Source organism: Lynx canadensis, chromosome E2 (genome assembly GCF_007474595.2).
Source record: "Lynx canadensis isolate LIC74 chromosome E2, mLynCan4.pri.v2, whole genome shotgun sequence".
Taxonomy (NCBI): domain Eukaryota; kingdom Metazoa; phylum Chordata; class Mammalia; order Carnivora; family Felidae; genus Lynx; species Lynx canadensis.
In genome coordinates, this window is record NC_044317.1 from 53158640 (window position 1) to 53183403 (window position 24764).

At 47.6% G+C, this 24764-nt stretch overlaps 1 protein-coding gene across 2 annotated transcripts; it reads right to left on the minus strand.

Moving 5' to 3' along the window:
* Nucleotides 1–780: 780 nt before the first annotated feature.
* On the minus strand, nucleotides 781–10040 carry LOC115503356 (orphan sodium- and chloride-dependent neurotransmitter transporter NTT5-like). 2 transcript variants are annotated; one of them, XR_004342995.1, is made up of 7 exons: nucleotides 9382–10040; nucleotides 9148–9274; nucleotides 8815–8993; nucleotides 7170–7408; nucleotides 3396–3582; nucleotides 1991–2156; nucleotides 781–1778 (listed from the first exon to the last, which is right to left on the minus strand). XR_004342995.1 is itself a non-coding variant. In XM_032591437.1 (6 exons), the coding sequence occupies exons 1-6, from the start codon at nucleotides 9523–9525 to the stop codon at nucleotides 2133–2135; spliced, it is 900 nt and encodes a 299-aa protein (XP_032447328.1). In that variant the 5' UTR covers nucleotides 9526–10040; the 3' UTR covers nucleotides 781–2132. The 2 variants fall into 2 exon arrangements, 1 of the variants encoding a protein (XP_032447328.1); XM_032591437.1 differs by having other exon boundaries at nucleotides 781–2156.
* Nucleotides 10041–24764: the final 14724 nt, after the last annotated feature.

Sequence of the window (24764 nt, forward strand, 5' to 3'; positions counted from 1 at the left end):
GTAGATTTCTTACATATGTTGGGAATATTTTCTCAAAAGGTTGTCATGGATAGGGGAGTGTGATAAAGAATGTTTAGAGGCCTCTGAGGTAAATAGAAGGTATGAATGGGCAGGCAGGCACTTGGGAGGTGATTGGGAACCAGAGAGGGTGGTGATGGGACCTTGATGCCCAAGGTCATGACCTCTGGGGATGGGGAGTTACCCAGGAAGTCCCTAAGAGGTGTGGCTTCTAGAAGGTGCCTCCCCCCCACCCCCCAGGTGCCTTCACTCCATCTGATATTCAAAGAGGTAGGGTGGTGCCACTTATCCCCGCAGACAAACCTAGTAAGCTCTAAGTTCTTTCTCTAGGACTCCTGGGTCCTGAGCCCACAGAATCCAGGTGACCTCCCTCCCAGCACCCAAGTGGGTGACCGACCACCCCACGTGAGAACAAAGCATGATAGCTAGAGAGGACCTACCTGCCAGGTGCTGTTCTAGGCATGCTACCCTCTTGGTAGATGATAATTATAAGACATTTAGTATGGTCACCCAACTACCAAGTTAGGTTTAAGGGTTAACACACTTTCTAGATTGAGTGATACTGATTGCTGCAAAGTTCCCCAATGGTTTGGCTCAACTCCAGAACAAGGAGGAGTCTAGAAACTCAGTATCTGTGTCCCAAAGGGAGTGGGAGATTGGAATCACCAGATTGGACACTCGGTTCACCAGAGGTTGGAGATCTGGACGATATGTGTGTAGAAGGAGGCTGATGGAAAGAACACCGTGCCCACAGCCTGTGCGCGGGGTCTCAGTGGATCAATTTATTGACTCAGCTTTGTTATCCCAGCCCCGTTCTGAGAGAGCAGCCCTGGAGGCATTAGCTACCCCAGTGTTCCAGGCTGGTGGTGGAGTTTGGGGTTTGGAGAGAACACTGTCTGTCTCCATGATAACTGGGAAGGCTGGATCCCGGAAAGTGCCTTGAGGCCCATCTCCATCATGCCAACATGATGCTCCCTCCTCACAGGGAGAAAGGAGGCCCTAGGTGCAGCCCTGTGAATGGCTGAGTTGATTTCTTCTGAATTCTCCAACCCCAGAGTGTTCCACTTAGCAGGATCGGTATTATTCCAGGAGAGGAAGGCGCTCCTGAGTTGTCCGTTTCCTCCCAAGGCCAACTGAGTGATGTCAGTGGTTGCTAGGCAAAATTTCCATGTGTCCCTCTCCCTACTTCCCGACAGGACCGATTATTTCTGTAGCAAGATGGACGCTAATGCCAGATTTGGAAAAATGGGTGGTGTCACCAGTTATTGAACAGAGTCCTAATTTTCTTCCTGGGTCTCCCTGCTCTTGTCACTGTTGTCTATGGTTACTGAGGCCGGGCTCACCTGCCTTGAAACGGGAGTGCTGGCATTCCTCATGGACAGCGCAGATGTCAGGGATGCAATGGCAGGCAGGCTGAACCAGGAAGAGCTCTGGTTGTACTCACTCAAGGGCAGGCTGAACCTCCATAAGGAGCTCAGGTTCAGCCTCCTAATCAAGGGTGGGTTGACTTTTCTAGATGAGCATTCAGTGTCTGTCTTCTGGGACGTCACCAATTGGTGTTTGGGGTACTGCAACGACTTGGGGGGCACCAGGGGCATCTTTTTGGACTGTAGCTTTTCAAAGGGATCAGAAGCAATGTGGTCCTCGAGGTGCCACCAGTGGTGGAGTGGCTGCACTGGGATTGGCAGAAAGGTGAGGATGCTGAGGAAGGTGACCCAGCTCAGGGTGCTCTGCAGGTAGGGCTGTTTCACTTCCTGGCTCTGGAGGCCGAAGGAAGGGAGCAGGGTGGGAGGAAGTGGGGGGGGGGGGTTCAATCCCTGCGATGCTGGGGATTCCACTCCCCAGGGACTGGGAAGCTGGCTAAAGGTTCCCTGGGGATGGAAGGAGCCCAGACCTCGGGTCTCCGTGGAGTGGGAGATGGGATGAACGGGGCCCGGAGTGGTGGTGAGAGGCCAGGGTAGGGGGACCTCACCATACTGCTGTTCCAGGCGATGTAGTAGGACGGTACCCTCCGGTGGAGCTGCGTGAGGCAGATGGTGAAGAGGGCCAGCAGCCCAGGCAGGGTCACGTAGCGCCACAGGAAAGTGAAGAAGGACCACAGCAGGCGGCCCAGCTTACTGAACATTTCTTCCCTGAACCTGGGGAGGGAACAACAGGCGTAGATGTCTGGGTAGGAGCCCTCCTCTGGCAGCCGGGACCCGAGCGCTTGGGAGCTGTTCTCTCACTGGCTGCCAAGTCCTGCTGGGCCCTCGCTGAGGACGGGAACCTGCATGCGTGTGGTGCTCCAGCCCTCTGCCTTCAGACTGTCCCCTATGGCCCCTGGTTCCTGACTGCTCCTTGTGCCTGTACCCCGCCAGCCGCTGGCTGGGCCCCCCTGCTGTGGGATGGACAAAGGGAGCAGAGACCTGGGGTGGGTCCCTGGCTGGATGGGCCCCCGGGGCTTGGACGTCACCTCCTGGCTCCATAGATCCAGGCCAGGGCCACATTCTGGAAGGCCACAATGACGATGAGGGTGAGCGGGACCAGGCAGTCATCAAACAAGGACATTATGTAGCTGCCAGCATGACTGGTGAAGACGAGGCTGCCCAGAAAACCTCCCAAGCAGATGAGCACTGTGACAAAGGCAGGTTTGGCCACACTGAGGTCTATGCGCAGGGCTGGGCTAGGGGTCAAAGTGAGCTCTAGAGATGGGGGTGGCCTGGGGAGAGGGGGCAGCAGGGCAGGGTCTTTGCTAGGCCGAGAACCCACAGTACCTGAGAGCAGCTTGGGATACCTCCTGAAGAGGGAGAAGGAGGTCTGGAGGAGACAGACAATGCCTTCCAAGATGCTCATCAAGGTGCTCAGCCCCATGATGACCAGGGCCAAGAAGAAGAGGATGGCCCAGAGAGAGGCGCCAGGGAACAGCGAGATGGCTTGGGAGAAAGCTGCGAATGCCAGGCCAGGGCCCTCCATGAACTGTGGGGGAGAAGGGCTCTCAGGCAGTGGTGGGTCTGGATTGGGGGGGGGGGGGGGGCGGAAATGGTGCAGTGATCGATTAGCAATGTCTGTCTCGGACAGAGGAAAGAGGCAGAGAGTGGTGGGCAGACGGCAGAAGGCTGAGTGTTTGCCCTGCTTGCTTTCCTGAGCTGTGTGAGCTTCACCTCTTGAGGCCGCAGTTTCCTCCTCTAACAAACTGGGCTCCTAGGGTTGATGTGAGGATTAAAGTCAAGTGACCACTTAGCGAAGACCCTAGTGCACAGGTAACGGTGGTGGAAACTTGATTATAACTGCCACCTTCCTCTGAAGATGCGTGGGTGGCCCATGAGGCTCCTGGGAAATGCATTTCCCAGTGTCCTGTGGGGCCTCTGGGAAGCACCCTCCCACCCCCACAAACACACCTTATCCTTCTGGGTCATGATGCTGCAGGATGGGGAGAAGCGGATGACCGGGTACTGGAGGTGCTGAGGGAGATTGCTGACCCAGTCTAGGTAGTCCAGGGCGGGCAGGAGGAGGATGTCTTCCGGGGGCTTGGCATCCTGAGGCAGCACCCCCTTTTTTATCAGGCTTATCAATTTTGAGACACTCCTGAACGGGAAAAGCAAAGGAAATGTGGTGAGCAGTCTGGCCCCTCTGCTGCCTGAGAGGAAAGTGAGTGGTGCAAGAGGAGTTCAGCCGAGTCACAAGGGCAAATAGACAGGGGCCGGAAGTGAATCAGGTGGACTTGGCAGGGGAGTTGCGCTGGGGAGTCCCCGAAGGGGCAGAAGATTCTAGATTTGTTGTAGCTAGGACTCCTCAGTGTTATGGGTTGAAGTGTGCCCCCCACTAAATTCATATGTTCAAGTCCTAAGGCCCACTACCTCAGAATGTGACCTTGTTTGGAAAGAGGGTTGTTACAGAAGTAATTGAAGATGAGGTCATACTGGCCCCTAATCCAGTAGGACTGGTGTCCTAATAAAAAGGGGGATATTTGGGGGCACCTGGGTGGTTCAGTCGGTTAAGCATTGGACTTCGGCTCAGGTCATGATCTTGTGGTTCATGAGTTCAAGCCCCACATGACATTCTGTGCTGACAGCTCAGAGCCTGCAGCCTGCTTCAGATTCTGTGTCTCCCTCTGTCTCTGCCCCTCTCCTGCTCATGCTCTCTCTCTCTCTCTCAAAAATAAACATTAAAAAATATTAATAGGGGCGCCTGGGTGGCTCAGTTGGTTGGGCGTCCGACTTCGGCTCAGATCGTGATCTCGCGGTTCATGGGTTTGGGCCCCATGTCGGGCTCTGTGCTGACAGCTCAGAGCCTGGAGCCTGTTTCAGGTTCTGTGTCTCCCTCTTTCTCTGCCCCTCCCCCACTCACGCTCTGTCTCCGTCTCAAAAATAAACATTAAAAAATATACATTAATAAACCCAGTTCATTCATTTTATTTGGCAGATAGTATTCCATTCATTGAATGACTATACTAAGATTTGTTATCTACTCACCTCCTAGCAGACATTTGGATTGTTTGCAGTTTCAGCCATTATACCTCTCCTCCCACAACTCCAAATAAACATAGATTAATCTTGGGGCGCCTGGGTGGCTCGGTTGGTTAAGTGTCCAACTGGATTTTGGCTCAGGTCATCTCATGGTTCATGAGATTGAGCCCTTCATCGGGCTCTGCACTGACAGCACGGAGCCTGCTTGGGATTCTGTCTCTCTCTCTTTCTGCCCCTCCCCCGCTTGCTCTCTCTTTCAGAACAAATAAAAAATAAACTAACCCTCCCCCCCACATATATTAGTCCTATAGGTTACTGAAGGTCTTCTTCAGTTTTTTTCGTTCTTTTCTTCCTCTTTGTGTTTCACTTTGTAGAACTTCTATTTACCTGTCCTCAAATTAACTGATCCTTTATTCTGCTGGATGAATACTAAATACATCCGGTGAAACTTTGTTTTCATCGACTTTTTGAGTTCTGTAATTTCCATGTGGTCCTTTGTTAGATTTTCCATATCTTTCCTAAAATACCTCCATTGCTTCCATTTTATTCATCTTTTCTATGCAATCCCTTAACATATTTATAATCGGTGTTTTAAAGGTCTTGTCTGCTGATTCTAATGTCTTGATGATCTTTGGGTCTTCTTTTTTTTTCTCTTGGCTATGGATTCTATTTTCCTGGGTTTCGGAATGTCTCGAGAGTGTTCAATTCCACGTGGGGCGTTGTAGATAGAACAACAAAGGAGGAAGGTCTGTGATCTGCTTTATTTTGCGAAATCTGGATAAATTTAAGACTTTTATTCCAGCAGGCAGCTAAGAGTTAGGGCTATTTAGTTAGTTTTCTAAGCGTTGAGGCGAGCTGGGGTGGGTGACAGTTTTCATTAGTTTTTTCTCTGCCTTCAAATGGGATTAAGGAGGGCTCACGTTGCCCTCGGGCCATGCCCCCAACTTCCTGCACACTGCCCTTCCCCCCCACCATGAGGACTAATATCTTTGATGTTGTCATTATTTGGGTTGAAGTGGGCTGGATAGTAGCTGTAGATGTTTTGGGTTTGTCTTCGCACACAGCTCCAGTGGGGCCACAGGTCCTGAAACCACAAGACTAGGCGGAGCTCCTCTGCTTGCTCCCTTGTCTCCCTTGCACTTCTGCCTCTTCTCCAAAAACCTTTCCTGGGAATAGAGAGGCAAACCGTTCGGTCCAGTGGTGTATTTCCTCCTTGGGGGCTCGTTGCGATTCCAACACCTGCTGGCAGCCCATACTGTTATTAAATGCTTGCACGGTTTCTCCTTGTCAGTGCAAAGTCTCTCCATCCGTGACAGGCCTGTGCCTCCAGCCACACGCACCCGAGGAGCCACTTACCCCCAGATATGAAGGCATTCGTGGCTCTTTGCTCATGTACGATGAACTCATTACTCTCCAGGCTTTATTTAGTTCATGGGGGCTCCTTTGTGTCTACTGCTCTTCAGTAACATTATAGGAAAGTATTATTTTTATTTTATCCATTTTTAAAATTGCTGGTACCAAGGAAGCATGGACTTTTGCATCCTTCAACATCCTAACTGGAAGAAAAATCCCACCTTGGAGATTTTTTTTTTTTTACATTTATTTATTTTTGAGAAACAGAGTGAGACAAAGCGTGAGTGGGGAGAGGCAGAGAGAGGAGACACAGAATCTGAAGCAGGCTCCAGGCTCTGAGCAAGCGGTCAGCACAGAGCCTGATGCGGGGCTCGAACCCACGAACTGTGAGATCATGACCTGAGCCAAAGTCGAATGCTCAACCGACTGAGCCACCCAGGCGCCCCGGAGATTTTTTTTTTTATAAAATTTTTTTAACGTTTGTTTATTTTTGAGAGAGAGAGGGAGAGAGAGAGCAGGGGAGGGGCAGAGACACAGAATCCAAGACAGGCTCCAGGCTCTGAGCTACCAGCACAGAGCCCAATGTGGGGCTCGAACTCATGAACTGTGAGATCATGACTTGAGCTGAAGTCAGATGCTTAACCTATGAGCCATCCGGGCATCCCCCACCTTGGACATTAAAAAAAAAAAAAAAATCCCAATGCCTGAAGGCATCCCAGACCAAGTAAATCAGAATCGCTGGAAGTGAGACTCAGGTGTAAGTGTTTTCTAAGGTTCCCCAAATGATTCCAATATGTAGCCTAGGCCACTAACCTTTGATTGTGGCCCAGGATGCTGTACAACCTCTGCGAGTTAAAGAATTGATTTTGAAGTCTTCTTTACACCAACTACAATTTATGGAAACCTTTGGACAGTCCTGTCTCTGGGCCTATTTTCTTATCTATAAAGTGGTGGATATTAGAACAGTATCATTTGGGGGCACCCGGGTGGTTCAGTTGGTGGAGCGTCCGATGCTTGGTTTCAGCTTTGGTCATGATCTCACAATTTGTGGGACTGAGTCCCACTTCAGGCTCAGTGCTAACAGCGCAGACCCTGCTTGGGATTCTCCTTCCCTCTCTCTCTGTCCCTTCCCCCCACCCCCACCCCCAAATAAATAAACATTAAAAAAAGTTTTTAGACTATTATCATTTGGCAGCTTTCTCTGAGAATGTGATATTATGATGACTATGATAACTGTTGCTGTTATTGTTATTATTATTGGAGAGGCCGGAGTGTGAAGGCCCATGAGGCTGGGGGATTGCCAAAGTGGAGGGAGGGACCTCCTGTTGGACCTGCAAGGCTGTAATTACTCACTTCTCAACACAGGTGTGGCCGCTGGTGGTGGCCCAGAACTCCAGCACTATAAAGATGATGGATGTGAGCAGCAATGAGGTCACCAGGTTGACCAGGGCCACCAAGGAGGCCACCTGGATGTAGCTGTTGCCTCCCGCCTTGGAGGAGAAGTTGATGGTGATGCCCAGGCCCAGGCCTAAGGAATAAACCACATGGCCTCCTGCCTGACGCCAGAGGTCCAGCGAGGCCCAGGATGAGAGCTGTGGATGGGGTTGGGAGAGAGAGACGTTTGGGGGTGAGCCTGAGGGTAGACCTGTCGGTGAGCTGGAAGAAGGGCAAGCTGGGCTGGGGAGCAGAGGGATGAGGGGCAGGCTGGGGGCCTTAGGAAAGGTGTCTGAGAAGAAGAGTCAGAGAAGGCCTGGGGAGCTGTGGGAGGGAGGAGGTGTGGAGTCCCCAGCCTCACCTCTGTGGTCACCATACGTCTGAGGCTGGCGACTGCACCTTCCAAGAAGAGACTTCGGATGAGGAAGCAGAGGAGGAGGATGTAGAGGAGGAATACCAAAAAAATCAGGATCTGGCCAGGTGGGTCAAGACAGAAACCAGAAGTCAGGAGAAGGGGGGAGGAGGGGCAGGCGGAGGCAAGCATTACAGGGAGCACGGGTCGGCAGGCCTAGAGAGAGGGAGATAAGCTGGGCTGAGCCGGGTGAAGGTGGCCTGGCTGTGACATGAGGGGGCTGTCGGAGGATTATCCTTAGGAGACGGTGATGTTGTTTTGGGGGAAGAATCTACCAATAAGCTGCTCAGAGGGGTGGGGTGAGACACCAAGTAGTGATGGCTTTTATGTGGTAGGGCAGCTGGACATTATCATCTGCCTGGGTTTTATGGTCTCGGCGTGAGTTAACCGCATGGGACAATGTCACCGGTGAAGACAGAGGAAAAGCAACCGAGGAGAGACTTTGGGAGAGAGTAACACGGTCAGTGGGAATTTTGAAGTATTTCTGGTTCTTTCCGCTCTGGGAGAGGAAGGCAGGCCCCCTCCCTCCATGTGCCCCTACTGAGACTTTAGTAAAATCTGCTTTATCTCGAAGGCTGTGGAGAGATGGCTCCAGGGACACATGGGGTGGAAACCAACTGCATGAACTGTTTTGGGGGCCAGAAGCTGCGGGTAAGGTTAACTGAAGTGACCTAATAAACACACCAGAATAAATTTTCCACGTAAGGAGAAGATGATCCAGGTGGCAGGGGCGTGGATTGGAAGTATGGGTTGGAATAAAATAAAATGGAAGACTCTGGAAAGGAACTGGTAGCCAACTGGCTCCTTCAGGGATTAACAGGCCCTGTCAATGTGCGGGCAGGCACAGGGTGCAAGGTTCAAGGGGCGAGGCTGTGGTCTGCTCTAGAAGGTCTCCACTGCTGTGACCTGGGGGTGAGGCATGGGGAAGAGTGGGTACCAGGCGCTCCTTCCTGCAGTGGGTGGGACAGGGGCAGTTCTTTGTGACAGGAGGGGTTGACGCTGCTGCCTTGGGGAGCCCTGGATGGCAGAGCCTGTCCTCTGGGAGTGGGGGAGGGTCTTGGGGATTAGAGAAGAGAGGTCAGCAGGAAGGAGTGGGATGGTGTCCGGCCGGATTGTGGCGGGGTCGGTGGGGGGGTAGGGGTGGTGGCTTACCTGCATTGAAATCTTCAGCGCTGTGATCATGGTTAAGAAGAGGAGGAACCAGGCTGCGAAGATGCCCAGTGTGAGGTGCAGGACGAGGGTGTCGACCCCTTCCTCAATGTGGCCTGAGGCGCTCAGGGTGGTGTGGTACCAGAAGTACTGGTGGGACACAGTCCGAAGGCAAGAGAGGTCTGAGGGGAGGGACCCAGGTGCTTAGGCACCACCTCACTGGGTGCCTGTCCCCCGCTCTTCACTTCCTCCCCCGTGGCTCTCACTGCCTCTCTCCTGCTCCTTGGTGCCCTTGCCTCCCTTGGCCCTGCCGGCCTCCTCTCTCCCTCTCCTCACCAGTGACATTGGTGGTCTTCACCAGTGGGCACTGGTTCCAGGGCAGGGAGTTATCAAAGGAGTTGGCCAGGTAGGAGAGGCTCCAGGTGATGATGACGCTATTACACAAGCTCATCAAGATGCACACCTAGGGGTGGACACAGTGGGCCTGAGGGACAGGATGGACAGAGACGGGGGGCCTGGAGACCACAAGGGGTGACTTGGGGATGCCTCTTGCCCGGGCCCCTCATTCACCAATATGCTAGCGTATCCTATGCCGCCCAGCCAGGGGACGAGCTGCTTCCAGACCCGGATGTTGTCCACACGCAGCCAATGCCCCATGATCATCTCCATGTACAGGAGGGGAATCCCAAACGAGAGGAGCATGAAGAAGTACATCAGGATAAAGCTGCCTGGAGAAGGGAGCCAGGCGCTGTGCTCAGGCAGCCAGGAGTCCCGGCCCCCCTCCTCTTTATCCCCTAGAAGTCTGGGTGAACCTCCAGGTGTCTCCTCCCCCAGGACCCGGGAGTCTGGGCTTCAAGCCTTAAAACTCCTTCCCCAAACTCAAGACCCAGGGCCTTGGCCTTACCTCCTCCGTTCCGCTGACACAGGTAAGGGAAACGCCATATGCTACCCAGCCCAATGGAGAAAGCAACCTGCATTAAGATATGCTCGGTTCTTTTAGTCTCAGCAAAGTAGTTTTGGGTCTTGGTGGCCAGAATCTCCTTGGCTGTGAGCTTCCCGGACAGGAAGGAGGAAGTTCTGGGTCCTTTGGGAGCCTCTTCCTCTGATATTTCTTCAAGGGACTCCATGACTTTCTTCTTTCAGGCCAACTAACTCCTGACGGAATCTTGGGGTCATCAAAAATAGCAGACTTTGGGGCGCCTGGGTGGCTCAGTCGGTTAAGCGTCCGACTTCAGCTCAGGTCACGATCTCGCGGTCCATGAGTTCGAGCCCCGCGTCAGGCTCTGGGCTGATGGCTCAGAGCCTGGAGCCTGTTTCCGATTCTGTGTCTCCCTCTCTCTCTGCCCCTCCCCCATTCATGCTCTGTCTCTCTCTGTCTCAAAAATAAAAATAAAAGGTTAAAAAAAATTAAAAAAAAAAATTAAAAAAAAAATAGCAGACTTTACGGGCTATGTCTCAGACACTGAAACTTCATGCCGGCAGGGTTTCAGGGCAACAAAGGGCCACAATTTACCTCTTGGCCCTTCTCACTAGTGGACTTTGGGCAAATAATTTCATCGCCTTGAGACTTGGTTGTTGTTGTTGTTTTCTCTCTCATCTTACAAGCTAGATGAATTTCAAAATATTTAGTAATGTTATGGTGTGAGCACCAATCAGAATGAACCAGCCATAGCCCGTGGAATGTCAGCTGAACATTAGCCCCATCTGGGGGCACCTGGGTGGCTCAGTCGCTTAAAAGCGTCTGACTCTTCGTTTTGGCTCAGGTCATGATCTCACGGTTTGTGAGTTCAAGCCCCACATGGCTCCACGCTGACAATGTGGAGCCTGCTTGGAATTGTCTCTCTCCCCCCTCTCTACCCTTTCCCTGCTCAAGCTCATGCTCTGTCTCTCAAAATAAATAAATAAACTTTAAAAAACTTAGTTAAAAAAAAAAATCAGCCCCATCTGAAAGGATTAAAAATGACATAGTGGATATTGAGTGCCAAGGACACAGTAAAGACTCAAGAAACTCAGGTTTCTTTCCTTTCTCCTTCTAGTCTACTTGGCCCAGCTAATGCATGCGGGCTTCTAGGCCAGCGGTTCTCAAACCTGTGTATCCCAACCATTTGAGGAGCTCTCAAAAACCTCCAGACTCCTGCCTTTCATTCTCCAAGCCTCACTCTTCCAGATTCTGATTCAAGAGATCTAAGGTGGGGTATAGAGATTGGAGATTGGGGTATAGAGATCAAGAGATCTAAGGTGGGTATAGAGATTGGGTAAAGAGCTTCCTTGGGGTTCTATTTCTGGAAAGGCAGCAAGATGGCGGGGGCGGGGGGGGGGGAGCAGTGAGTTTCTGTGGACCCATCCCCTAGTGAAACAAACACAGCCTGTGAACATTCCCAAGAAAGAAAACATTCAAGGACTCTGGAAAGTGTCTTCAGGGCACACAGCAAACGTTTAGTCAGGAAAATCTACGAAAACTCACCATGAACAGGGAGAGTCTGTGGCACGTGACCCACAGTCTGCTCCCTCCCTCCTCACTCCCGGCCCAGTGCTGTGGAAACTGCACGTGGTTCCCTCTCTCCCCAGTTCCCACTCAGAGGCTACAGGCACCTTCCCAGGAGGGGCAGATCACCAGCATTTGTCATTCCTTTTTGGCGACACGTGGCAGAGACGAAATTCCAGGAAAGTGTGTGGTATAAAGGTCCGGAGCCCCTTTCTTCCACTCTGCCCTCATTTGTGGCCCGACAAGTGGAGAATACTGGGGGCCCTGGTCACCCCCTTGCCCCAGCTCATTGGTGAGGTGGAGGTTATATGTCAGGAGGGGCAACTCAGTAAGACCAGAGGTTAATGCTCCACGTGGCACCCTGCTCCAAAAGCACTCAGAGAGAAGCAGGCCTCTGTTCCCATCCAGCTCTGAAGATCTTGTCCTGGGAGAGAGACAGGCCTTCAGAACAAATGGGCCCAGAAGCTCTTCCCAAAGGAACTGACTTTATTTGAAACAGGGTGTGAAGAAGTTTAAGCCTGAGGGCACACTCAAAATCAGTAAATTTAGGCCAGGAATACACTAGAGAGAACGGGGGAAAGAGACAGCTAAGAAGATCCCTCCCGGCGTCAGAACAAACGTCAAACACTGAGTTCAAAAACTTACTGCCGTAAAAAAGCCTGAATTTAACTGGATTAGATTGTGGAACAATTTATGCATCAGCCACTGTCAAAAGCAATACAGCAACCAGCTGGGAATTAGTGGATCCCCGAATTATTTCAAGAATGAAGATGGAATAAAGACAAAACTTCAGAGAGTGCTCTCACCAGAAGGCCCTCAACTCCAGGAAATAAGACGGAGGGTTCTTCCATAAGAGGGAAAGTTATCTTTTTAAAAAAATGTTTATTTCTGAGAGCGGGGGAGGGGCAGAGAGCGAGGGGGACAGAGAATCCAAAGTGGGCTCTGGGCTGTGAGCACAGAGCCCGATGCAGGGTTCAAACCCACAAACTGTGAGCCAAAGAGGGACACTCAACCGATTGAGCCACCCAGGCGCCCCAAGAGAGGAAATTATCCTCGATGGAAGGTCAGACATGCAGAAAGGAATCAGGAGTAATGGAAATGCAAATATGGGGATGGAACTGAGACTGCACAAAAAGTAATGGTAACATCTTGTTTGGTTTTAATTAAGCAAAGAGTAAGAATTGCACCACAGTGAAGATAAGGAGGGTGGTTAGTGGGATTTAATTGTTGTAAGTACTTTTTATTGTCCGGGAAGAGGATAAAAGTCCTGAGACCAGCGATGCAAGCCCCCCCCCCCCCCCAATTTAGACATGGGGCTCTCAGCTGCTTCTGACCAGAGTCACGTAGCCCTTAGCTACTGTTAAAGAAACTGCCTCAGGAAATGAGTTGCCTCCTGAAAAGTCTGTGGGATGCTGTTCTGCCGGAGGTAACAAGTCTAAGGTGCCGCGTTTGCAAGAAAACATAATAATTTGCGGCTTAGTAGTCACAGGATGTGGAACTTCTGCCTCTGTACTCTAGAGATGACATCACTAATGCAGTCTGCTCAGAATGGTTTATCGGTTCAGGCCCCTAAAGCAGAGCGATGGCCCTGCTCCAGTCACACCCAAACCAGTCAGGAACTTGCCAGAAGGTCAAGATGGTCAAGAAAGGAAATATAGTTGAACGAATCCTTAATTAATCAACATGATCTGGGGCGCCTGGGTGGCTCAGTCGGTTAAGCCTCCAACTGTGGCTCAGGTCATGATCTCACAGTTTGTGAGTTCAAGCCCTGTATCGGGCTGTGTGCTGACAGCTCAGAGCCTGGAGCTGCTTCGGATTCTGTGTCTTCCTCTCTCTCTCTGCCCCTCCCCTGCTTGTGCGCTCTCTCTCTCTCTCAAAAATAAACAAACAAAAAATCAGAGTGATCCAAGACCCTGAGACCCTCACCCTGAATTTTCACCCTTTAAACTACCCTCCAACTCCACCCCCCCACCCCCACTTGGAAGTCATCAGGGAGTTTGGGACTTTTCAGCATTAGCTCCTGGTTCCCCTGGGTGGTGGCCACCCAGTAAATCTTTCTTCACTGCAAAAGCTTGGTGCCGGTTTTTATTTGCTTGCTTAGCATCAGGTGGACGAACTCTCGTTTGGTTCGCTTAGGGTACCGATAAATATTATTTGATAAAATGCATGCATATTTAATATCCAGGGGAACCATTAAAAGAACAGCAAAGAAATGGAACTTCTAAGCTATAAGAGGGAAAAAATAGACTAATAAAAACAAACCATGCACAAAGAATGCAAGAAGAAGAGAAAAAGTAATCTAGAGTAGATAGGGCAGGTACAAAACACCTAATTAAATGGGAGATTTAAAGTTAAACATTTCAGTATTTGTATTAAATGTAAATGGACTGAATGCTCCACTTACAGATGAAGTTTTCAGACTTAATAAAAACCTGAAATCAGACTAAATGCTGTTAACAAGAGACACCTAAAATGTAAGAATTTGGAATAATTAAAAGTAAAAAGGATGGAAAATAGTATTTCATGAAAACTCTACCCAAAAGAAAGCTTGTATAGCTTTACTAATATATTAATATATAATTTTTACACATTATAGTATTAATGTTTATATGTACTTAATATTTATATATTAAGATGTATTTATTTTATTTTATTAAAAAAATTTTTTTAATGTTTATTTATTTTTGAGACAGAGAGAGACAGAGCATGAACAGGGGAGGGGCAGAGAGAGAGGGAGACACAGAATCTGAAACAGACTCCAGGCTCCGAGCTGTCAGCACAGAGCCCGACGCGGGGCTCGAACCCACGGACCGTGAGATCATGACCTGAGCCGAAGTCGGACGCCTAACCGACTGAGCCACCCAGGCTCCCCTATTAAGATGTATTTAATATTTAAAGTAAAGCCTCCAGAGATAAAGAGGGAAATTAAAAAAATTTTTAATGTTTATTTATTTTTGAGAGAGAGATTGAGTGTGAATGGGGGAGGGGCAGAGAGAGAGGGAGACACAGAATCCGAAGCAAGCTCCAGGCTCTGAGCTGTCAGCACAGAGTCCGACTTGAGGCTCAAACTCACAAACCAGGAGATCATGGCCTGAGCTGAAGTCAGACACCCAAAGGACTGAGCCACCCAGGCACCCCAAGAGGGAAATTTAATAATGATAAAAAGTTCCCTTTCACTGGGAAGACATATGAATCCTAAAATGTTATGCATTTTTTTTTTTTTTTGAGAGAGAAAGAGAGAGTGTGAGTAGGGGGAGGGGCAGAGAGAGAGGGAGAGAGAGAATCCAAAGCAGGCTCTGTGCTGTCAGGGACGTGGGACTCGATCCCACAAACCATGAAATCATGACCTGAGCTGAAATCAAGAATTGGACATTCAACTGACTGAGCCACTCCAGTGCCTCTAAAATGTTATACATTCCTTAATGTGGCCTCAAAATGTAGGAAATTGATAGAATCTACTTATCTTAGGCATAAAAGATAAAGAGCAAAAATTCATTAAGGATATAGAAGAACTGGGGGCGCCTGGGTGGCGCAGTCGGTTAAGCGTCCGACTTCAGCCAGGTCACGATCTCGCGGTCCGGGAGTTCGAGCCCCGCGTCGGGTTCTGGGCTGATGGCTCAGAGCCTGGAGCCTGTTTCCGATTCTGTGTCTCCCTCTCTCTCTGCCCCTCCCCCGTTCATGCTCTGTCTCTCTCTGTCCCAAAAATAAATAAACGTTAAAAAAAAAAAATTAAAAAAAAAAAAAAAAAAGGATATAGAAGAACTGAACAACTTAATTAGCGCATTTGACCTAATGAATATATATTTATATGTACACACACACACACATTATATTCAACACCTGCAGATTACATACTTTTAAAGAACATGATAAACAATTACACAAAAAAATCAACCATATTTTCTGTAAAACAAATCTCAACAAATTCCAAAGGATCACAGTCACACAGAGTACACTTCTGACCACACGCAATTAAGCTAGAAATTAACAAAAATTAGTTTAAAGATCCCTATGTTTGGATATTAAGAACTACATTTAAAAATAACCAGTGGTTAAAGAATTGATTATAACGGACATCAGAAAATATTTTGAACAGAATGATAATGAAAATACTACATATCAGGGCACATGGGTGGCTCAGTCGGTTGAGCATCTGACTTCCACTTAGATCATGATCTCATGGTATGTGAATTCTAACCCACACTGGGCTCTCTGCTGACAGTGTGGAGCCTGCTTGGGATTCTTTCTCTCTCTCTGACGCTACCCAACTCGTGCTCTGTCTCAAAATAAATAAACTAAAACATACACACACACACACAATATAACTTCACAACTGTATTGAGTTTATTCCAGTAATACAGGGAAGTTTAGAAGTAAAATGTCAGAGACCCCTGGGTGGTGAGATTGAGCCCTGCACTAGGCTCTGTGCTGACAGTGTGGAGCCTGCTTGGGATTCTCTCTCTCTGCCCCTCCCCTGCTCGTGTGCTCTCTCTCTCTCTCTCTCCCTCCCTCAAAAATAAACATTTAAAAAAAGAAGTAAAAAATCAATGATAACATAAAAAGGATAAAAATGATACAATCATATCACTATTTGTGTAAATATTCTACAAAACCCAACAACCATTCCTTTAAAAAAAACAAACAAACTGGGGCGCCTGGGTGGTTCAGTTGGTTAAGCGTCAGACTGGCTCAGGTCATGATCTCATGGTTTGTAGGTTCGAACCCCACATCAGTCTCTGTGCTGACAGCTCAGAGCCTGGAGCCTGCTTCGGATTCTGTGTCTCCCTCTCTCTCTGCCCTTCCCCTGCTCATGCTCTGTCTCTCTCTTATCTCTCAAAAATGAATAAACATTAAAAAAAAAACAACTTTAGGAAACTAGAAGTAGAAAGGAACATCTGTAATTTCATAGAGGTTATTTACAAAAAAAGCTACAGCAAATACTGTACTTAATGATAAAATGTTGAAAGCTTTCCCTTGGAGTTCGGGAATAAGACAAAGATGCCCACCACAGTCCCTTCTAGTCAAACTGGAGTTAAAGTCTGGGCTGATAGGGGCGCCTGGGTGGCGCAGTCGGTTAAGCGTCCAACTTCAGCCAGGTCACGATCTCAGCCAGGTCCGTGAGTTTGAGCCCCGCGTCAGGCTCTGGGCTGATGGCTCAGAGCCTGGAGCCTGTTTCCGATTCTGTGTCTCCCTCTCTCTCTGCCCCTCCCCCGTTCATGCTCTGTCTCTCTCTGTCCCAAAAATAAATAAACGTTGAAAAAAAAAATTTTTAAGTCTGGGCTGATTGACAGCATTCATGGTTCTAAGTCTTCAGTTTGTCTTATATCCACTCCCTTTGCAATGTGATTCTGCAGTTCCTCTCACTAACGAGGCCATAATCTACTTTCCTACCCCTTGCGTTGGGGCTGGTGTGCCCATTCAGAGCCTTGCTGAAAAAGGTCTTCCTTGTTGCTTCTTGTTCTCTTCATTTTTTTTTAAATTTTTATTTATTTTTGGGGGGGGGGGCAGAGAGAGAGGGAGAGAAAGAGAGAATCCCAAGCAGGCTCCATACTGCCAGCACGGAGCCCTATGTGGGGCTTGAACTCAGAACCGGGAGATCACGACCTGAGCTGAAACCAGTCAGACGCTTAACCGACGGAGCCACCCAGGTGCCCCACTTCTTGCTCTCTTACACTCTTGTCATCACCCTGAGGACATATCTAGGCTAATTTGCTGGAAGACGAGACATGTAAATCTGAGCTGAGCTGAATCACTCCAGTGGTCCCAGCTCAAGCTAGTGTCGAACAGTCAATGGCCAGTCAACTAACGCCCTTACATATTAGTTGAGCCCACCCTCATGGCTTATGAGGTATAATAATAAATTCTTGTTGTTTTAACTCACTGAATTTTGAAGTAATTTGTTCTGCAGCATTTGGGTGGCAATCGATAATTGGTACAAGGTGCCAGCAAGCGCAACAAGATTTTTTAAAGTGTAAAGTTGGGATGAGAAGTAAAAAATGTCATTATTTACAGATACGATTATGTATGTAAAACATAAAACAGAATCTATTGGGGTGCCTGGGTGGCGCAGTCGGTTAAGCGTCCGACTTCAGCCAGGTCACGATCTCACGGTCTGTGAGTTCCAGCCCCGCGTCGGGCTCTGGGCTGATGGCTCAGAGCCTGGAGCCTGTTTCCAATTCTGTGTCTCCCTCTCTCTGCCCCTCCCCCGTTCATGCTCTGTCTCTCTCTGTCCCAAAAATAAATAAATGTTGAAAAAAAAAATTTAGAATCTATAAACACATTATTAGGACCAGCAAGTGAGTCTAGCAAGGTGGCTGGATACAGGGTTAACGGAATACAATAAATAGCATTTCTAGATACCAGCAAGAAATAAATAGGTAATGAAAAAAATTGAAGATGGCATTAATAATAACATTAAGATATTTCAAGTGCTTAGGAATAAATCTAACAAAAGAAAGATGAGACTTCTATACCAAAACCTAAAACAGATTATTAAGAGAAGTAAAAATTTTAAATAAATGGAGAGAGATTTCATGTCAACCCAGAGTATCATGGAAATGACAGTATTAAATAATTAGGATGGGAAAATGTATATTCATATGGAAACAATGAAATTTGACCATGAGATTAAAAAATGAAAGGCAAATTCATAAAGCTTCTAAAGAAGTTAATAAGAGGGAGTATCTTCATGATCTGTAGGTTGAGAAAGATTTCAGAAACAGGACTTGGAAAACACTAACCATAATGGAAACAATAAGTAAATTTGAGTTCATTAGAATTCAGAACATCTATTCGTCAAGAGGCAGCATTAAAAATGTTAAAAGCCACAGAGAAAAAATCTGCCACACGTGTAGCTGAGGGAGGTTTTTTAAAAAAGTCCAGAATCTATAAAAAGCTCCTACAAATTAATAAGAAAAATATAAATAACCCAATAGAAAAATGTTCCAGGAAATGTGGAGACCTTTCACCAAAGTCATCCTCCAAATAAATGGGCAGTGAACAATATATCAGAGGGTTCAAACTATTTAAACAGAAGGGAAATGGTGATTAAAACCACACCGAGGGAGGGGTGCCTAGGTGACTCAGTCAGTTAAGCATCCGACTTCAGGTCAGGGCCCTCGTCAGGCTCTGGTGCTGACAGCTCAGAGCCTGGAGCCTGCTTCGGATTCTGTGTCTCCCTTTCTCTCTGTGTCCCTCCCTGCTCGTGCTTTGTCTCTCAGAAATAAATAAACATTCAAAAAAAATGTTTTTTAATTAAAAAACACATTGAGGGGCCACTTCACACCAGTCAGACTGGTAGAATGGAAAGGCTAAGAACACCAAATATTGATGGATGAGGAGCCATGGGGAATATTATACACTGCTGGGGGGGAGGGGAATGGAAACTTACAAAATTAGTTTTAGAGATGGGTGGGCCATTACCTATTAAGATCGAAGGTATACAGGGGCGCCTGGGTGGTTCAATCAGTTAAACATCCGACTCTTGATTTAGGCTCAGGTCACGATCCTCACGGTTTGTGAGATCGAGCCCCGAGCGGGACTCTGTGCTGAACGTGGAGCCTGCTTCGGATTCTCTCTTTCCCTCTCTCTCTGCCCCTCTCCAGCTCACACTCCCTCTCCTCTCGCTCTCAAAATAAGCAAATAAACATTAAAAAAAAAAAAAGGAAGATATACATATCCCACAAACAGCAATTTCACTGTGTGCAACAGAGCACACATACAGGAATTTCCTTAACAGCACTGTTTGCAACAACCCCAACAGGAAACGATCAGGAAGTTCAACACAGTAGCGTGGAGATATATATATATATATATATATATATATATATCCACACACACACACAGTGATATCGCCAGTACAAAAGAACACTACACAACAAAGAAAATGAACTACAGCCACACTTAACAATATGGATAAATCCCCAAAACTTCATATTCGGTGAAAGAAGCTACATCCTAAAGAATATATATCATATGACTGTTTATATCAAAGTCCAAAAACTAAAGTGTTTAGGCATGCACACTGAGGTGGTAAAACCATAAGTGAAAGAAAAGTAGTAATGGTCCTAAGGGTCAGAATGGTGAGTCCCACTGAGGGGCAGAAGGAGTTGGGGTTTGGGAGAGGCTCAAGGGAATATTTGGAGGATACAGGCGATGTTCTTTTTCTGACCAGGATGGTTGGGGTATTTGCTTGAGAATAGATCGTTGAGCTGAACATTTCAGTTTTGTGGACTTCCGTGAATATGTATAATATTTTATAATAAAAAAGAGGTATATGGTATGTAAGAACATAACAGAGTCCCCAAAACACACTTCTGGGTGAAAAGTCACAGAATATCAAATGTTTGATACCATTTATGTAAAAAGAGAATCCATATAAAGAAGACGTCACGTTTCTAAGTGTTCATACACACGCCTGTAAATGCACAGAGGACTCTTTTTCACATAACACCCTCCCTTCTGCCCCTTCCCATCCTCCCTCATCCAGATAACTTCAACTCATCACTGATGTCTCCTCTCAGATCTAACTTCCTCCAGGAAGCCAGCCTTGATCACCTTTGCCAGGGGTCTCTTGAGATTTTAATACACTTTACACCTAAACACCCTTTCTTGTGCCTAGTGCAATGCCCCCAGTAGCCCCTCTTGGGGATGTCCTGATTAAAATGCTTCCAACAGGGCTGGGTGGCTCAGTCGGTTAAGTGTCTGATTCTTGATATTGGCTCAGATCACGATCTCACGGTCGTAAGATGGAGCCCGCCATCGGGATCTGCGCTAACAGCTCGGAGCCTGCTTGGGATTCTCTCTTTTTCCCTCTCTCTCTGCCCCTCCCCCACTCATGCTGTCTCTGTCTCTCTCAAAATAAATAAATAAACTTAAAAAAAATAACACAATTCTTCCACAAACTGTTGAAATCTGGAAATGTTGCTATTTTGGTAGTCGGATCGCATCTCCCAGGCTTTTCCTCTTACTAGAACAGCCCTTTGTCAGGTAACCAGTTTCCAGTTAGAGGTTGGAAAGTGTGTGGCCCCTCTCCCACCCCACCCACTCAAGAGCCCACTGCACAGACTCCAGCCTGAGGGGCAGCCAGTCACCCTGCCCTGCAAATGCCTCTCAGCTCCTCTGTGGGCAGTACTGGCACCAGCATTCGCTTCCAGTGCAGCACACAGTCTGGCTCAGTTCAACCTGGTGACTTTAGAAGATGGCTTAGAGTTGTTGCTATTTGTAAGGCAGGCCATCTGCCTCTTCTTGCTTAAGTTTGAGGTTTTAGTTTAACTAGGTGCAACATCTATACAGTCTTAAAAAATACCATGATTTAAAATGTTTGATGGGGCGCCTGGGTGGCGCAGTCGGTTAAGCGTCCGACTTCAGCTCACGTCACGATCTCGCGATCCGTGAGTTCGAGCCCCGCGTCAGGCTCTGGGCTGATGGCTCGGAGCCTGGAGCCTGTTTCCGATTCTGTGTCTCCCTCTCTCTCTGCCCCTCCCCCGTTCATGCTCTGTCTCTCTCTGTCCCAAAAATTAAACAAACAAACAAACACACACAAAAAAAGTTGAAAAAATAAATAAATAAATAAAATGTTTGCTCCCGGGGCACCTGGGTGGCTCAGGCAGTTAAAGCATCCGACTTCGGCTCAGGTCATGATCTCACCGTTTGTTAAGTTCGAGCCGTATGTTGGGCTCTGTGCCGACAGCTCAGAGCCTGGAGCCTGCTTCAGATTCTGTGCCTCCCTCTCTCTCTACCCCTCCCCCCTTGTACTCTGTCTCCCTCTCTCTTTCAAAAATAAACAAACATTTAGAAATAAAATAAAATGTTTGCTCCCTTTAGTTCTTTCTTTCTTTCTTTTTCTTTTGGAGGCACTGCTGGGATTCCCTTTAGGTTTTAGAAGGAGGCACAGCCAATTTTATAAATTGGGTATTATTATAGTATATGTATATATGAATATATTATGCATGTGCATTTCTTACAAACTGGATATTACTATATATTATGTATTGGATAATGTTAAATGCAGCATATAGCACATAAATATATATTAATATATACTCTATGAATATGTGTATTACTTGCAAATTGGACATAATATTGGAGATTATATATAGATATCCACTTTATCAGGAGTGTTTTCCTATGTGATATTCTTTACGAATATGATTTTTAATGGGTACTTATTCCAGCATCATTATATAAGCCTGACCAAATCTATCATTTGCTTAAATCTTCCTGAGGGGACTCAGTCCTGTTTAGGTCAGCACCCAGGGACCCTCCTGAATGGGCCGGTGCTTCCAGCTCCTCCCAGCCCCCACCCGCAGCTGCAGCCACCACTGTCACCCCATCAAGGCTACCTGCAATTCACTCTGCTGCCAATGCCTCTTCTGCCTTCACACCCCCTCCCCCGCCAGAGGGGTCAGCCCAGGTAGCACTTGCCTGGGATAGTTGTCTTTGTCACCAGTCCAGCCCCGCCTGGATATGGGAACTCCGTCTTTCTGGGCTTCCCCCCCCCCCTCCCCCGCTCTGTCTACTCTCCGCCAGGCTCTCAGAGAATCAAAGGAGCGACAAGCAGTTTGAAGACCAGGCAGGAAACTCTTCGATCCAGATGGGAGAGTCCCAGGAGTCCACCTCGGAGCCGGTCAGTGAAGGATGTGCCTACAGCATCCCAACCCCACAGACTCAGCCCAGGTGACCTGCTGGGGAAAGTTGGTGTCCCCCATCGGTGACCTGAGGAGGGAGAGAAAGGGGGAGGGGAGGGGAGGTGGGATGGGGAGGGAGGAAGGGGCAAGACGTGCCACCAGACTTCCGCTCTACCTGCTGGCCTTTACTACTCTGCCTCTCGGTGTCTGGTGTCCAACCCTCCCCTCCCAGACTCAGGGCATCCTGGATCCCTAAATTCCTGGAGAGAAAGGGAGATTAGGAGGGGAGGCTGGGTGGTCTACATCCAGAGGCGGTGGGGGGTGGTGGCCGGGGAAACAAGATGGCTGGCGCCCCGAGAGGTTAGGAGCCGGGGGCTAGGGCCACTGCACCCCCCTTTACCCGCCACTGACGCACGAGTCTGAAGACCGGTCGCTTCTGTGGGCGTGGCGAGGCAGGGGGGGGGGGCTGTCTGGGCGCGCGACAAAGGTCGGAGTTTCTGCGGGGAACCACCGCTATTGGGGCCAGCGGTGATTTTAATATTTCGCTGCAGCCATAAGGCGATTTAGGCAATTCACCCTGGAGATGCTCACAACTGAGCCCAGCCCCTAGGCGTGCCTGCGCCTGTTGATTCATTCTTCTGGGCTTCGGGTCCATAGCCCACATCCCATTGCCTGCGTCTGGGCCCCATCACTCTGCAGAGTGACGCCTGCCCCGCGGTTTCGCGGGCAGAAACCCGACGATCTGAGTCCTTAAGTGTGAAGCGAGAACCAGCGGTTCTCCCCACCCCACCTCCATCCCTTACTCCTTGGAGCATCATCTCTCCAAGCTTATTCTTCGGGTTAGAGCCCAGGGGTCACCAGCTACCTGCCAGATTCGGCCTTGCAGTGGGCGGAGTGATGTCACCGGTTGCCAGGCAGATTTCGTCTGGCTGGTAGACTTCATGGTTAACACATTTTGCGGACGGAGGTAAGGGGAGAGCCAAGATAGGAACCGAGGGGGGCCTGTTTTAGAGTTCACGTTCTTAGCCACTGTGCCATAAAGATTCAACATTATGTAAAGCTTCAGTATCTAAAAGAGGGGGGAACAGGTTCGCAGTAACCTGATGGCGTAGACTACAAAGTGTAGACGAGGACCTGGGTACTGATGGAAATTAGGATGTGATAAAGTGGAATTTCAAATGGGTGGACAAAACATGAATTATTCAGTGATTGGGTTGAAACAATTGGCACCTGGGAAAGATTATGCTCCTTACATCACAATACATTTCAGATGGGTCAAGGATCACACTATAAAAGATGAAAACATAATTCACTAGGAAGAAACATGGGCGGACATTTCTATAATCTTGGCACGGGGAAGGGCTTTCTAAGGATAACATAAAAACAAGAATCCATAAAGGAGAAATTTGGTAAGTTTGACCATATAAAAACGAAATCTCTGTAGGGAAAATAATAAGAAAAGGGATGGGCTAAATGTGTAAGGGGCATTAAGGAATCTACTCCTGAAATCATTGTTGCACCATATGCTAACTAACTTGGATGTAAACTAAAAAATAAATAATTAATTAAAAAAATAAGAAAATAAAACAAATTAAAAGGCATCAAACTCATAAAAGTTCATTTATAACAAAAAGCTTAATTTCCCTAATATACCAAGAATTTTTAATTTTTTAAAATATTTATTGATTTTTGAGACAGAAAGAGAGAGAGAGAGAGAGAGCAGGCTGGGGAGAGGCAGAGAGAGAGGGAGACACAGAATCTGAAGCAGGCTCCAGGCACTGAGCTGTCAGCACAGAGCCTGACTCGGGGCTTGAACTCATGAGCTATGATCATGACCTGAGCCGAAGTTAGAGGCTTAACTGACCGAGACCCCAGGTGCCCCTTCATTTGTTTCTTAAATTCCACATATGATTAATCTCATATTTTTAATACTATAGTTTCTCTGTGCTACATTGATGGTAATTTATTTCCATATGTCTCTTTCTAGTTTTCTAATTGGTTATTTAACCCATCCATTGATGTTTTTAATCTTTGTGATTTTTCACTTCTTTTTGGTTCTTTTACAAATACCCTGATCATTTCTGAGTCTTTTGTATCTTGTTTTTAATTTCAACTCTTTTTGTCTTTAAATATACTAAGCATATTGAGTTTATATTATGTACCTGTTAATTCCAGTACATTAGGTTTTTGAAGGTCTAATTCTACTACTTTTTTTTTTTTCTTCTAATCTTCCCTTAGGGTACCTTTTTCCTTGCATATTTTGTGATTTCTTTTTGTGACCTCATTGTTCATGAAACGCTATGGGGCTTGGGAGAGGTTGTGTTTCCCCCAGAGATTATGTATATTTACTTATGACAGGTGCTGGAGGCAAGGCTGCTATCCACCGGCACCTTTTATATTAATCTCAACTGGGTTTTTCAGACTATGCATGTTGTGTGAATCTAAACCAAAATTCCATGTGAGAGAAGGTTTTGGGTTACAAATTCTCAAAAAAAAAAAAAAAAGACATTATTTGCCTGCTATCAGAAACAGAACCAATACATACATATTTTCTTGCTATCTAACCCTTTCATAGCTTTCTATGTGTGGGGATTTCCTTTTCTTCCATGAACCCAAGTTCTTCTTTAGTCTTCACCTAAACTTTAAACCCAAAATCTCTAAGTTCCTACACTGGCATTTACTAGCTTTAACCCTTGCTGAATTCAAGCTTAGGTTTAATTTTTTTTAAATGTTTATTTATTTTTGAGAGAGAGAGGGAGAGAGAACACGAGCAGGGGAGGGGCAGAGAGAGAGGGAGTCACAGAATCTGAAGCAGGCTCCGGCTCTGAGCTGTCAGCACA